Consider the following 16,800-nt stretch of genomic DNA (forward strand, 5'->3'; position numbering starts at 1 on the left):
TAACTTCAAATTTTTGACTGATTTCTTCAGTAGGAATTTCACAGTGATTGCCCATAAAGTCTATGCATGAATGGTAGTGGTGAGCTACTGTACATCTTCTTGCTCAGAACAAGCCAAACCTTTGCATCAACATGACAATACACAAGTGAGCCAACTGTATTTGCATATTGAATCCCAGTCGTAGCATTTAGCGCTTCGTCTCTTCTTGCGTTTTTCCGTATAACAATCATGTCCTCACCAACATTCTTAGCCCCTTTGTGCTTACGATATTGCATGAGTCTCCTGAGTCAACAATATCTATGGGCTTCTCATCAATTAACATGGTTATAATGTGTTAACAGTGAATACAAAGTCATAGTCACTTTCATAGTGGACTCGATTATCATTTTCAGCTTTAACAACAATTAGGTGATGGAATTAATTTTAGATAATTTTATTCATATCATCAGATGCATGCATGCATTCACATTTTAATACATTAAACTACAGGCATTTAGTGTATAATACATGTTTATGTATATACTTTGGTATTATGACTATAAAACTCTGTGAAATGAATATGATAGTAAATATAAATTATAATGATGTCATGAGAAAGGTTTACAAGAACAATACACTACCAACACTGAAGCACCAGTGATTTTATATGGAGATGATAATTTGATGATAACATTTAATATACATTTTTTTTTTAATTTCAAAAACAACTAAATGTGCAGCCAATACTTCAGTTCTAAACAAATGCACATATAGATATAAATTTGATCGAGTGAGAGTCAGGGCTATGAATAAAACAAGACATTTTCAATAAAATAAGTAACCCTTCTCTTTTTTTTTCTTGTTGCTTTAATTGTAAAAAAAGTAAAAATTATGTGTAAAGATTCATTGTGAGTAAATTGTAAAATCACATTCTTATTTCAAGCTGATATAAACAGTGTTAGGAGGGACGACAACTTTCGAAAGGGCTGAGAAGATTTCACACCCAGCAGACATTCGAGCCAGATACTTTTCAAGATGGCTGAATTTTCGGTCCAGCAACTAATTTTCCTAAGAGGCAAACACTGGATATAAACTTAAATTTGGATTTTGGACCCAGAGTACACTCCCCTAGACACAGGCCTCCAGTAACACCCTGCTTGTTTATACTTGTGTTCAATATTTACACAACAATCAGCAGAAACTTCCCAGTATTGTATGTGTCTGAATTTAAGATTGAAATGCAAATTCCAGCTGATCTCTTTTAAAGAGGAAACACAATTAACATTCTAGAAAGTTACATTCTAATAATGGCTAACTCTGAGCGTATGTCTGGCATAATTTATAAGAACTAAATAGTATAATCAATCTGTCTAATTTGGGAAGCAAAAGAAGAGTACATCTTAAACATTTTACAATTTCTACTCCAACCCAAAAAGTATGATCAAATAGCTGACAACTAATGTATCAACTAGTTTGAGTCCAGCTAGCATTACTTTTTACAAATTTTTTGAGCCAAAAATTGGTATTTGATACTTTGTGCAAAACTAGCCTTTAGGTCCTCTTGGTGATTTGATGAAAGAAGTATACATAACAGAGACAACCTAGACTAATTATGAAGTATGAAGTGTGAAGAATAATGTATGCATACATTCATGAAGATGAATACTGGTAATTTCTCACTTGATCTGAACAAAATGAAATAGTAATTTCTCCCAAAATAATGTTTTGCTTATAACTCCTAAAAAACCCTACCATAAATTGGGACAAGTGACTTAATTTTGTATTGAACTGAATCCTTTCCATGAAAAGTAACTGCATAATATAAAACTTTTAAATCATAAACAAATTTGGAATAAAGAGGCATTTTGAAATACTTCAAGAGACTTTCCTGGAGAAAATCGTACAATATAAAAATGTACTAGTCCTTAGCTGTTGTGCCTATGAATACTTATGCAAACTTAACATAACCTTTATAGGCAGATTTTACTGAACTATTCCTCATATTTGGTCTATCAAATGCGGGTACGCGCACATGCACTAAATTATTGGGAGCACCGTCATAATGGCGTAAGGTTGCTTGTAAGTGATCTAATGGCGGCAACTGAAGTTCCTGTGAGGGTATAAATGCATGGTACCCCTCTGGACTGTTACGACTTGGCAATCGCAGACTGCTTCCAGAGTGTGCTGTTTGCGCACGTAGATTTTGCGATGGATGTGTGTGTGCATTTGAATGATACCCACTATACTCCACATCTGGAAGGTTCCTCTTCTCTAAGTATATCCTGTGTGCAACAGATCCCTTGCAAATTTTGTCTCTTTTTTGTACGTACTTTTTCTTTAATATATGATCTTTGTGCTGTTCCAGAATCCCAGGTTCGTCAACTTTTAGACTCCCTGTAGATTCCATACTGGCCAATAAAGCCACTTCTTCTGGTAAGGTAGCATTGTACCTATTCAACACTGAATTCTTGTCTAATACAGCACATGTAGGGCCCACGTATAGGTGCCCATATTTAGAACCTTTGGATTTTTGGCTAGGTGTCATAGGATTCGTTTTCCCCTCATCTGATTCGCTGTCTCTCTGTCCCTGACTTAATCGACTTGATGCGCGAGATTGCATTGCTTTCCGCAGTATATCACTGCAATTGTCCAAAGATGGTGTTTTCCTGGACTTTGGCACAGGTTTGGTGGCACTGATTCCAATTGGTTCAAAGTAGACATTGCCGTTGTAGCCTCTCCAGGCCTGAAATACAATGATATCACAATGACTTAATGCATTCACAGATTTTCACAAAATCATCCAGATGAAATTCTGGCATCAATAAATTGTTTTAAAAGCAATGTCTTAAAAAATTAAGAATTGTCAAACCCAATACAGATATTTACTGCTTTGTCTTTGAAATTTTAAATTACATTTAATATTGTGTCAAAAAATCACGAATAACATCAGTATTCGTGGCCCTTACTTTTAGAGGTTCCATGGGTGAAGGCCTGTTCTGTTCAACATAAAAAACTTTGGCGTACACAGGTGACCCAGACGGGGGGTTCTTTATTGACAATAATGGCGTTTTTACTCTTCTGCGTTGACTTGTGGAGCATCGAGTGGTCATTAAAGACATGGCACGATTATAGTACCTCTCACGGAAGTGTGGAGCACAACTGGTGGTGGCTCTGAAATTTGATGAAAAAAATTATATTTGTGTGCTGCATTATTTTTAATTTCTCTCTTTAATCTAATTCATGGATTGTCACTTTAAAGATTTGGTGCAGCTATATGCATGTCTCCTCTTAATTGTCTCTTAAAAATCATAAGCAAACTAAAAACTGTTTTCTAAATCAACAATCTTCAGGACTAGAAAGGTGTCCTACAGTCTGTGAAATAGGACATGTGTTCATTGCTAGAAAATATTCCAATATGAATGCATATGCATTAAATACACTCATGAAACTTAACATTATATTTGCTCTGCATTTTGCAGCATTTGTCTAAAAATCACACTAATACTTCCAACCCCAAAATGTACTAACCGTTGTTCCATTTTCATGACAGATTATAATCGCCTTAATAAAGAATATATCCAGTCTTTTAAAAATCATTTCTGAATCCAGTCCGATCATTCTCAAATATACAGCTTAACAGAAGTTGACTTTTGTCATCCTAGTAACCACCCTGCTCTCTCCCTTAACTTCCATGATGTTTAGAAAAGTCAACATGATATTATTGGTACAACAGTGAGTTACTTGACTTCACAAACTTAACAGGCACAGCAGTGAATACGTTGACTTGACAAATACAGTCTAACCAATGAGATGGCTGTTAAGCTTCGTGTGTATATCCTAAGAGGCCATTAATTAGCCCGTAATGTTTTGATTGGGTCCCTGGCAAATATTGACTAGGCACTGGATATGTTTAGGCAGGGTGCCCTTTTTGGTACACTTAACAATTTGTGAGAGATTTAATTACCTAAATCTACAAATTGTTTTATCTGTTTTTGTGCTATGTCAGTGAACAAACTACATGCATACACAAGAATCAAAACTACTTATGTTTGTATGTTTGTGTTGTTTAACAGAAAAAAAATATTAAAACATGTCCATTAAAGCCAGGGGTTATATAAATTCAACCTTACAATCAAACCAACCAAGTTTTTAGTTAATATCGATTGCATTTTGCTTCAGTGACTTTTGATCTTAGACTAATTGTTTTCAACCCATTCATCTGCCAACATAACATTGGTCTAGGCATAAGCCAACTTGAACTGACATGGTTGTAGGCATTTCTAGACATCTAACTGCTTGAAAATTATACTGTTAGTCTTACAGACTATTCTTTAATTCTAGTCTGATAGAATAAGAGAAGATGGAAACTTCTTTATGACAAAAAATCACTAAAAAGCAAGAAACAAAAAAATGGTGAGCAGAATTCTTCTGTATGTGTCTGTCAGTATTCATAATGGGGAAAAATTTCCATTAAAAAAATTTGACGTGTAATAAAATGTAAGTTTCTATTTACAATGTCTCAAATGCTAAAATTTCTGATGACAACCTGGCCGCCACTGTACAAATGGTTTCCACATGGCACTGCATTTTAGATTTTAATCTACTTACTCAGACTTACTTTATACATAAAATTAAATACTAAATATTAGTTTTCAACATATATTTTTAAAGAAATATGATCTATAAAAATATAAATGTCTTACTTTGAGTTATGCCCTCCATTGTGAGAAATTCAGCAAAAAATATCCTCAGACAAAATATTATAACAGTCGCCTACTGAGTCCACAGGTCCCTCTAGGGCACCACATAAACTTGCAACTGGATACCAAATCTTTACACGTTTTAATCTGCATTTTGATTATAAGACATCAATAAGCAGAGCAAGAACAGGTTGAAACTGGATGACCTTTATTTTCAAGGTTTTGCAAATGTTGTATGCGATTACGAAAAGAGACTCGCTAGCTTGGAAAGGAAACAATACCAGACTTCACGCCGACTGCTGATCTTTTCATCTTTTATTGTAAATTTGCTGGGATACCTTTCAGTGATCACCCATCCAGGGATGCAGAGTTCAATATAATAATACAATTCCCGATTGATTAAATAAACATGACACCTGCATATTGCTGACTTTTTATAAAATGACCCAATTACAACCACCTCTTACAACATAGGTGTTTAGTATTGTTTGGTGGCCTGAATGCACTTTCAATGCAATTTTCATGGACACTTTGATCTGAATTCATTCTTTGTTGGCAAACTTTTCAGATTGTTAAGACTACAAATTAGGAAGAATGATAATACCTTGCTTGAGCCAAATTTTGCAGAATTACACAGAGTTATGACTGAAAACATAAAAACTACACAGGAGGCTGGCATAATATGCCTTAAGATGGCAGCACTAACAACTTGGATACAGGTGTGAAAGCAGTCTGTGTGGTTCACACCAGAGGGCAGTATGGTACAAGGTAGGCATGATAAGCATATCCTTATCTTATACTTAACCACACCATTATGGCTGTTACTACCAGACGTAATTCCTGTCATTTATCATTTTTTTAAAAATAAAAACCCTTCCGTTTATACATTTGCCCTTTTTCTTTTCCAATGTTAATTCAAAGACTAGTAGCAATGATTATAAACACTTATAAAATTTTACCTTGATTGTCTTGCTTCACTTTGTTGCACTTCATCCCATACATCGGCAGGGGTATTGGTTGTTGCTCGTAAAGCTGAATGCATAATGGCAGACTCATCATCAGCAGAATTGTCATTGTTGTCATGGAGACTGCCATCCCCAGGGGCTTCTGGGAAGACAGCATCAAAGTCATCTTCCTCAACTTTTTTTGAGATTTCTACCTCAAATTTTTTACTATCAAAATCTGGTTCTGTATCCTGCGTGATGTTCATAGATTGCATATTTTCCTGTACTTTTTTGTCTTCAGCCCCCACGGCATCTTCTGCATCATCTTTAATATTTGATTCAGCTTCAGCACCAGTAGTCTTTTCCTTGCCTTCTTCACCATCATCTTTGGCATCTTCATCTTCTGTATCAGTCAAATCAGGACCATCTTCATCATCATTATAAATCCCTAAATCATGGTCGGCTAAGTCGTTCATATTTATGGAAATTTTCCTGACTGGAGGTTTCTCTTTTTCTTCTTCCATAACCTCCCCTTCCTCCTCTTTGCCTTCTTGTTTTATTTCTGTAATTTCTTCTTCCATGTCACTGGATTCTTGGTATTCTGGAATCGTTTGGTGCCTGAAAACACAAGTTATTCAAATTGAAAATGATTTTGTTATATCTCTCTATTTTAATAACCAATTCTTATGTAAGAATAATTAATACAGTCTTTAGGTTAATTTCATACCTTTCTGTATTTTTAAAGTTAATCACTAAATTAAGTTTTCATTGTAATAAACCAAGTCCAAAAATATTACTACTGTAATGTACATATGTAGCTAGTTAAGATGGTTATAAACAGTACCCTAGACATCTGTTCAGGGAGAGTATTCAATATGATCTAATACTTCACTTCAGTAAGTGTTTTAAATGGCAATACATTTAATACAAGGCCTTATCTACTAAGTAAGCAATTAATTTCTTAAATACAACTTGAGCATCTTCCAAATTGAATGGCTAAAGAAAACTGCACACTAAGACACATTATTTTCTTATTCACTTGCCACATGACACTATCTAAAGTCAATAGTAACACTATTTATTGGTGGGTCATTAATTCTAGAGTGAAGTTAAATTAAATTGATATCACTGATAACATTGTGTACATGGCACTCGTGTAAACAAAACTAGTACTATATATGAAAGATGTTGTCAATTTGTGAAAAAAATCTTAAGTGTAAGCTGAGGGCAAAAAATATAATAGTTTGACTTTAAATAATTTTAATACTCCTATGCAACCCGAGGGCAAAAAACATAATATTTTGACTTTAAATAATTTTAATGCTCCCGACTTATGTAAATGCTAAGAGAAACATGATTTTAAGTAATCCCATTTGGTGCAAAAAACCACGACTAACCTTGCTTGGTGTAAACTCTTAGTCTGTTTCTATCATGTCATCACAAATTAAAAGATATCAGCTCACCTTTCTCTCATGTTTTCAAATAATGCACTGAATATAATTATCATACTAGCAGTATCATAACAAGGCAGCAAAGCTGTCAAATGTACAGACAAAAAACAGGAAATAACTATGCACAAAATAGGCTACTGTCAATTCTGATGCAAAAATACATTATGTTAAACTGCAAATTCAACATCAAATTTTAATTATCCTCAACAGGTAATACCAATGTAATTAAAATATGTGACAAGTTTACACTTTGAAAATGTATAACTTCCAGAAAAAGAAGTCACTTAGACTGCTTTTCCAACTCAGACTGCATTTTAGTCCTGTATTTCTTTTTTGAAAGTTTGGCAATAATAAGTAACAAGGTTTTCCCATAATGGTCATCATGGCAGCAGCACCCAAAATTGTGTTTTCTTCTATTCTGATGCAATATTACATAATGGTTAACAGCATAATGACCGTCAATTTTTAATAATAAAATATACGTATCATGGATTTTCAGAAAATGTGACTAGCATGGGTCTTCAAGCCCGTGGAACTTCAAAGTCACACCTTAAAAATACCAATATGTGAAAAATTTTCACAAAATAACTGTTTAACTGGCAGTAAGAATTACCAAACAGACTGTATTTCCTACTGAAGCTGTATTTTAGTCCCATGTTTCTTTCCTGTAAGTTTGAGAACAGTAAATGACATGGTTTTTCTTAAATGGTCATCATTGGAGCAGTGCCCAAAATAGTTTTTTTTTTTTTTTCAAATTTTGATGCAATATTACATAATGTTTAACAGCATAATGACCATCAACTTTAATAATAAAATATTAGTATTATGGATATTCAGAAAATGTGACTAGCAAAGGTCTTCAGGCCCATGGAAATTCAAAGTCACAACTTGAAAATGCCAAAATGTAAACAAGACAGCACTGTTCTGAAATGTTTTTTTTTCCCATTTTTAACAATTTTTAACATAAAACAAAATTAACAGTTTTCTGCCGTTTTTATATGATCAACTAAGAAAATTGATGAGATGGGAAAAATATCAACAGAGCAGTGTTAAATGTCCAATCTCTTCCATTCTGAGATTCTGAACATAGTGAATGATTGAATCTGACAAACTGCAATGATATGAGTTTATTTCCATTTTTGAAACTTTATTACACAATAAACGATAACAAGTTTACCATCATTTTTACATAATCAACTAATAATGTTGTAAAATTGCAGGAAATGCCAAACAAACACTTTTACGTTTCTTATTAGTTCAATAATGAAACTGTTTACATGCCTAAGAATTGAATCTGAGGAAATGTGAAAAAACTGCATTTCTTTAAAATAATGGCCCGATTATGCTGATTTTTGAACTCAACCTGCGTTTTAGCAGGAATGACCACTCCTGTGAGTTTAATGACAATTGGCCTATCTGTTTTTCTTATATTGTGTTAACAGTGTTGCATATATGCTGAAAAGTGAAAAAAAAAAGCATAACTTCTACATTAATGGCCCGATCATGCTGATTTTCGAACTTGACCTGCATTTTATGAATATTCATCAGCCCTGTAAATATACAGCCAAAAAGTAAAACTGCCTTCCACTTATCGTGTTTACAATGAAAGTGCATGGCGCCGGCGACAGCGACAGTGACAGCAACGACGGCGACGACAGACGCAGGTGATGGCAATATGTACAGACACATCTGTACATATCAACTGTACTGTTTGAGAACAGTAAGTGACATGGTTTTTCTTAAATGGTCATCATGGGAGCAGTGCCCAAAATAGGTTTTTTTCAAATTTTGATGCAATATTACATAATGTTTAACAGCATAATGATCATCAATTTTTAATAATAAAATATTAGTATCATGGACAAATAGTAAACGTGACTAACAAAGGTTTTTAGGCCGATGGAACTTCAAAGTCACGACTTAAAGATGCCAAAATGTAAACAAGACTGCACTGTTCTGAAATGGGTTTATTTCCATTTTTAACACTTTTTTAACATAAAACAAAATTAAAAGGTTACTGCCATTTTTATAAGATCAACTAAGAAAATTGATGAGATGTGAAAAATATCAATAGAACAGTGTTAAATGTCCAATTTCTTCCATTCTGAGATTCTGAACATAGTGAATGATTGAATCTGACAAACTGCAATGATATGAGTTTATTTCCATTTTTGACACTTTATTACACAATACACGATAACAAGTTTACCATCATTTTTACATAATCAACTAACAATGTTGTAAAGATGCAGGAAATGTCAAACAAACACTTTTACATATCTTATTACTTAAATAATAAGGCTATTAACATGCCTTAGAATTAAATCTGAGGAAATCTGAAGAAATGTGAAAAAACAGCATAACTTCTAAAATAATGCCCCGATTATGCTGATTTTCGAACTCAACCTGCGTTTTAGTAAGACTGACCATTCCTGTGAGTTTCATGACAATAGGCCTAACGGTTTTCCTTAAAATGTGTTTACAAGGTTGCATATATGCTGAAAAGTGAAAAAACAGCATAACTTCTACAGTAATGGCCCAATCATGCTGATTTTCGAACTTGACCTGCGTTTTATGAATATTCATCAGCTCTGTAAATATAAAGCCAAAAAGTAAAACTGCCTTCCACTTATCGTGTTTACAAGGAAAGTGCACGGCGACGGCATCGGCATCGGCATCGGCATCGCCATCGGCATCGGCATCGGCATCGGCGACGACAGACGCAGGTGATGGCAATATGTACAGACACATCTGTGTCTGTACATAAAAATGAAAATTTGATAAGATGATTTAGGGAAATCAGTTCAATACTTGCTTAGTGCCCTAGTGTTTTGTCTGCAGAATGTTCCTCAGTTGTCTTCATCTAATTCATGTGGAGTTTGGAGTGAGTCAATTCCTTTTTTTTTTACCAGATAATTACATTAGAAAAATGATATAAATCCTGTATGAAAACCTGTAGATGTCCTTTTCTTGTCAGCCTTTCATGAGACACTATCACACAAAAGCTTCCCTAATACCCTACATTACTTTTATTGACGTGAGCATTTCCTCTATTTCTCTCATTTCCGTATTATGTACAAAAGAATGAAATAATAAAAACCCATTTCATTTAAATTCATTTCAATTACTGATTGTTGCATATATCCTTTGAAAAAAAAGAACACTGTGAAAAACTCTTTGTTCTGGACCAAACACAGGCAACAATTTTTTCATCCATTATTGATCAGTGCAAAAGATCAAATGAAATCAGGGGCGTAATAATGAATTCATTTAGTCCTTTCACCAACTCAGGGTCAATAGTTAAGTGGCTTTAGAATAAAAGATCTTTGATTTAATACAGTAACCTGCAACCTGTAACTTTGGAGATTAATAGTGTAGAAATGATGCCATTACATGGTGTACAAAGCTCACAATGGGAACAGAATTTTTTTGATTTCTATCCAGCTTCAATAATGTGATCAGAATTACAAAAAAAAAAAATCTACCTATAAATATTAACTGAATATAAAAAAGAAATAATACAAAAACAACTTCAAATAAAATATCTTTCAAAGAAAAATAAAATAAAATAACAGCCAGATAATTTTAATTAATGCAATTAAAATTCCATGTATTACCAGAGTTATTTACCTCAATGTCTTTAAATAAACCTTATCCAACTGAGACATTTTTCTTTCTCTCATTTTGTAAGATAAGTTGTTCTGCATCAGAAACTCCAGTTTTTTCTCTTCTGACAAAGTTTAAGCACTGTAGCTAACTTCTTAGTTAATGTAAGGTCTGCATGTATAAGTAATACTTCCTTATTTTGTCCAAATTTTAATGGAAATTAAGCCAAAATCACTCAACTAAATAAGACACAACACAATCTGTGGTAGATATATTGTCGTGTAACTATGGAGAAACAGGTGCGAATTCTAGAACAGCTGATGAATTGTTTAAATATAAGCTAACAGAGAGATTAAAGGTAATATGTTCCTTTGAGCATGGTCTAATCTGGCACAAAGAAACTGTATAACTTAACAAATCAGAAACTATTTTGTATCATACCTGTGGTAATAATAACATAACATTTTACAGTACATTATAAATTTAATTTTTGTTTTTTTTAATTATAGGGTTATGCATTCAAACATTTTATAAAATTCAATTATAATCATTCTGAATAAGATGAGAGCATTACTTAAAATACTTATTAAGTAATGATTGAAAGAAACGAACTTACCTAATACTAACACTGGAACGTGGTCTACATCTTAGATATTCTGAGATTCTGGAAAAAGAATAGACAAACATTTTGACAATGAAAATGGACACTTTTTCTTGAGAGATTTACTTTTGCCCACTTCATTCCACTCCTGTTAAAGTTTGAAGTGATTTTGTGGGAAAAATGGTCAGGGTAAGGGGCACAAAGAACATGGACTTGAACAAAGCAAAAGAAAAATATAAACAAAGAGTGCATGCCATTGCACAATACATTACGTTTCACTTCACCCCACCCGTGACCGAAGTTGCAACGTCCAGCAGTGGCCATTCTATTACTTTCAATTGCAATTTCTACCAAATTAAAGATACTTATCATAAACAAATTTTCCACTTTATAAAAGAGAAACTTTCGATACATTAAAACCTAATTTAAAGCACGAAAAACATAAAAATCCCTATGGTATTTTTTAATGAAGTAATTTTTAATGATTACAAATTCTGATAAAGTTATTAAAGGTAGTTACTGTAGCCCCCCAGGTCGCGGTGACAGGTATGTTATTTACTGAGTTAAGCAAATTACAGGTACAGGTATCATGGTGATATAGTAAACACAGAGAGTTACTGAATACATTTTTCTTGTTGCTACCTGTTATTATGTGTCTAACCTTTACACATTATAAAATGGGAATAATATTTATATTAATCACAAACTGTATCTTAACCCCATAGAAATTTGGTGACTGTTTTTCTAAAGCTGAAAAAATTGTTCTTATATTGTATGTGAAGGAAAAGAAGAATTTATGCTTACATGGTTACGTACTACATTCATGATTCTTCATAAAATAAACCTAACACTTTCTCATCTGCAAAAAGTGCAAGTTTTGTTGATAAATTGTGAACTTTTATATTGATCAACTGTTCATCTTTGTAAAATAAACATCTATTACAAACACCTGAATTCTGAAGATGAACAAAGAATGGCATTCAGTGTCAACATTTTTTTCATAACCTTTTGGTACCTAATTATTACAGAAAGAATAAAGAGCTAGCTTAAATTGTGGTTCACTCATATTTGCTTAATCTACATCAAACTTGTGTCATTTAATTTGCTAGATTACTCCAGCGGGTTCTATTCATGATTTTCAACTTTTCAGATGAATAAAAAATATTTGCTTTTATTCTAATTGATTTGTGGAAGTACGTCCCGTGATTAAAAGTAGGTGGTTGTTAGGGACGCAGAGCTTACTTCTCTTCGTTTTGTTTGATATTGATTCCTACAATAAATATCCTTTAAAACTCTGTGTCATTTGCTAAGTTAGTAGGTTTGAAATAAAACATTACACGACTTCAATTAACTATAAAAACATCAATGGGAACTATATATAGAGCTACAAGAAAACTATTGACTGTTTCACTCAATACATAGAGACTTATTACATACATATAATGATACAAAGACCTTAATGTTCTCCCATTACCAAGATATACTTCAACAGAAAGCTACCACAATACTTTAACTGATCAAATTGTATTTGATGTCATTCTGATAACTTTAAGTCTACTTTTCTTTATCAAAAAAAAAAAAAAAAAAATCATTTCATTTGAAACAGGAAAAGGGAATCTCTTTTGAACAAATTTTAATGACTGATTAGAGATTTTCAACAAGACAATATTAAGGCTTACACAGTTACATAAAAATTCATTTTTTTTTTGGTCTGAGAGTTTCAGTAAAAATTTTTATCCCTTCTGTGTCTGTGTTAATTGGTAACCAAGGATTTAAAACCCAATAGCTTATTCATAATAAACCTTGTTTCTCCTGTATAGACACATAAAGACAGAAAAAACAAAAACATTCCCCAAAGGATAGAAATCAAATGGTTATTTGAAATGAAAACAGAAAAGTTTACAAGGCTGAGTTTTTAGTGTAATCTTACTTCGTAACTTCTGTGCAGCAAAGGGACGTCAAGTATCAAATTTCTCAACTTTCAAGGGTAAATCGGTCATTTGACCTTAGAGCCATTGATTCCCTTGTTGAACCACAGTCTGGATGTATTTATAAATCAAATGGTGTTCAAAGGCTATGAAACAGGAGACCACTTTGTACAAACTGTGCAGAAACAAACAGAGCAGAAAGCGTGTTGCAATAAATGGTAAAAGGGAGGCCATATTTTAATATGATAATAATGATAATAATGCTCTTATGACACTGTCTTGAAATGGCATAAAAATGGCATAAAAGGCAATTAAAAATATGTACTATTAAATATTAAATAAAAGACATTCTGGTTGAGTTTTAATAAAAAGGACAATAAAAAAGAAATGTCAACAATAACATTAACTACATAACAAACAACTGATGAAATGAATTCATACTCAAAAATTAGAATCACACAACTTTCCAAGGCAAATTGATTTAATCTATTAAGTTTAAACAAAAACAAATACTAGAAACACAAGCATGGTCACTGAAAACAATCAAACAACAACCCGTAACTAATTAACAAATGATATTTACCCAGGGTGAAAAAAACACCACTATATACAGACCTAAACCTGTCCATTCCGTCTGGCCTTCTAGATCTAATGCCTTTAAAGTATTTTGCCTCACATTTTCAAATTTAATTTAACTCAATTTCATCAAAACTCTGAACTTACCTATATCACAATAACCGACAACAAGCATTAAGAGATCCAAGTAATAGCTCTATTACATGGTTATAGATTGAGCAATCTGGGTCTGTATAATCTTCAGTATTGGAGTAACAGACCTATTTACCATGGGTAACATATCTCAGTTACAATGTGCCCCACTTTTCAAACAAGTGAGCAAACAAGTTCAGCCATGCAGTGATCAAAGTACTAACATCAATCACAGCAATGTGACACAGATATCCAAGTTCAGATTTAAAAGCAGGAGTTAAGTTGTGTACCCTCTTCCAGGGCTGCCGATTAATTATGTGCATTTTTCTTCAACATCAGAGAATCGTGTCATGAATTAGCCAGAGAAAAATCTGTGAATAGTGAGTGAAAAAAAAAAAAACAATCTGAGACCCTGAGAGAGGGTAGGAGTTGTTTGCTACTGAAATACTTGTATTAGTGTGTGGACTTTGTATGGTATACAGTTTATAGGACTTTTTTTTTCAGTTCAGTAACTTTTATGTTATAGTACTCACTGTGTATTTGAAATATACCTTGTGTGTTTACTATCACCACCACGGAAAAGGGCAACCATATTATGCAAGATGATTTGTCTATAATAAATACAAAATAAGGGACAGATTCAAAAAGTACTTTGGTTTTAATTATTTGGTCTTTCATTTATTCATTCTTTTATTATTTTAACTTATATGTTTATTTCTATCATTACTATTTATCTACTCCGTCCCTTAAAAAAAAAATGTCAAGTTGGAGGGCTGAGTCTACAGCTCATTAGGAGCCCCCACCCCACCCCACCACACCCCCATGATATGTGCAATAAATCAATGATATATGCTATAAAAGTCATGTATAAGAATTACTGGTATAGATACATTATTGGGACATGGGCAACGGTCTGGGAATAATTTTCCATGACACATTGATATAGAAAATAAAACTGCTCAAAATTAGACTCAAATCAGATTCAATATTATTGTTATGTGTGAAATGTATTATAACGGTAGTTTCCTGGTTTAATGAGAAATGATATTTATATAAAATAAAGTATGGGTTTTACTTACTTTCTCTATCATTTGTTTAAGGGAGAAATTTCAGTCCAACTCAAATATAAATCTTCAAGGAAGTCTCGATGTTTTCTCCTTAGTGTTAACCACCATAAACGATATATTCAATTCAATTCAATTTCAATTTCAATTTATTTCTGTACTGGTACATAGATTGTCATGACCTTGTACAATATGATATACAAATGATGATACAATACAGTTAGTGTATTACCATCTTTATATAATGAAGATAAGTACTAGTAAAATTACTCATAAAATATTCTATCTAAGCATTGAGATAAACCTTGGTGTGATTATAAATTTACCATAAACATACTATAAACATGTTACACAAAAAGAATATGTTTTTAAAGAACTTAAAACCACCGTTACATAGCTGTTTACATGGCTGTTTGATGACATTGATAATTACGATTAATGACAATTACATAAGACATATAAGTAAATAAGTTACACAGATATAAATATTGTGCCATGTTCAGTCCCACTGCCGAGTCACTTCTCACAACAGTGGGACCATACACTGACATTTTAAGGGATATGCTAAGAGTTACCAAGCAGAGCAACCACTTCACTTCTTTTCTTAAATGATTTGATTATAAAGTTGGAGAGGGACACTAAAGTATCTTTGTTGGCACTGTTAAATACATGGCATAATTGACTGTCTGGTGGCCTTGAATCAGCTTTTAGGAATGAGGTTTTACTGAAAAAGGTGACTCGGTCTGTTTTGTACATTGGGCATTGGAATATAAAATGGTATTCATCCTCAATTACCCCTTGTGTGCACAGGCGTTAGGTACAGACTAATTTCAGATATTCTCAAATAGCCTACCTCATGTGTGCTTATGTTGACAATGGAGGAAGTGGAGATAAGACTGAGATAGTATAAACAGGTCACTTTCAGGATACCAAGCAGAATGAATGAAATATTTCTACTGACAGTACCCCCTTACATAACCCCCCATATATTATATGGTGTGTAAAATTTAGAAGAACATTTCTAATAAGCATAGCCCCTGTCTAACAAATTACTACGAAAATAACTTACCACCAAAGAAAAATGATATTCATCATTATTAGAATGTGTCCTCAATATTAAAAGACAATAACTCACCTTAGTCAAGCCAAAGTTTACACCTCTTCCTGATCTGTATAGTGGTACAAACTACCTGCCACCAAGTTCAACAGAATCTACAATAAGACATGACCGAAAAGGCATGTATAAATGCATAATTTCCTCCTTTCAATCAAAATTGCTTAGTTACACAGACGCCACATTAGCCTTCTTATTGTCTGCGTCCTGCTCTTTCTATGCGGTGTAAACATATCAAATGTACAATACTGTTGCTTACAGAAATAGCGCCAGTTACACTGATACATTGTGAAGTTTTTCACGCTTTGATTGGTTTCAATGGAGAGGGAGGCTTTGGAAAATGCCTGCGCGGAAAATTGGTGGAATAGCAGAAGGAAAAATTATGTCAGTGTTTATTTTTTCTTTCACACTACTGATTTTATTATTGTAACATGAAAACTTTTGATTTAATGCAAATTTAAATAAAAAATTCAATTAAAATGTTGGAATAGCTACAAGTCTAGAGTTAGAAAAAAGATACACCGTGTATGGATATTTCATCAGTTCCTCCCTCAAAAAAAAAAAAAAAAAAAAAAAACTACTGTATCTTATTAAAACAGGATAACGTTAGTTTCATTATATCCAGATTTCAAAACATGGAATGGAAAAATATACTTCAAAACGTCCACAAAAATCGTGATATGACTCGAATCCTTCTATTTCATC

General features: G+C 33.0%; 1 protein-coding gene across 5 annotated transcripts; it reads right to left on the reverse strand.

The window, feature by feature from the left end:
* Positions 1-850: 850 nt before the first annotated feature.
* Positions 851-16,418, reverse strand: LOC106173686 (uncharacterized). 5 transcript variants are annotated; one of them, XM_013554889.2, is made up of 5 exons: positions 16,117-16,418; positions 11,297-11,344; positions 5,639-6,241; positions 2,946-3,150; positions 851-2,722 (listed from the first exon to the last, which is right to left on the reverse strand). In XM_013554889.2, the coding sequence occupies exons 3-5, from the start codon at positions 6,202-6,204 to the stop codon at positions 1,928-1,930; spliced, it is 1,566 nt and encodes a 521-aa protein (XP_013410343.2). In that variant the 5' UTR covers positions 6,205-6,241; positions 11,297-11,344; positions 16,117-16,418; the 3' UTR covers positions 851-1,927. The 5 variants fall into 5 exon arrangements, with proteins under 5 accessions (XP_013410343.2, XP_013410345.2, XP_013410344.2 ...); XM_013554891.2 differs by lacking the exon at positions 16,117-16,418 and adding an exon at positions 14,997-15,104; XM_013554890.2 differs by lacking the exon at positions 16,117-16,418 and adding an exon at positions 13,933-14,191.
* Positions 16,419-16,800: the final 382 nt, after the last annotated feature.

This window comes from Lingula anatina, chromosome 3 (assembly GCF_051362555.1).
Source record: "Lingula anatina isolate TDL-2025a chromosome 3, LinAna3.0, whole genome shotgun sequence".
In the NCBI taxonomy this organism is placed as follows: Eukaryota; Metazoa; Brachiopoda; class Lingulata; order Lingulida; family Lingulidae; genus Lingula; species Lingula anatina.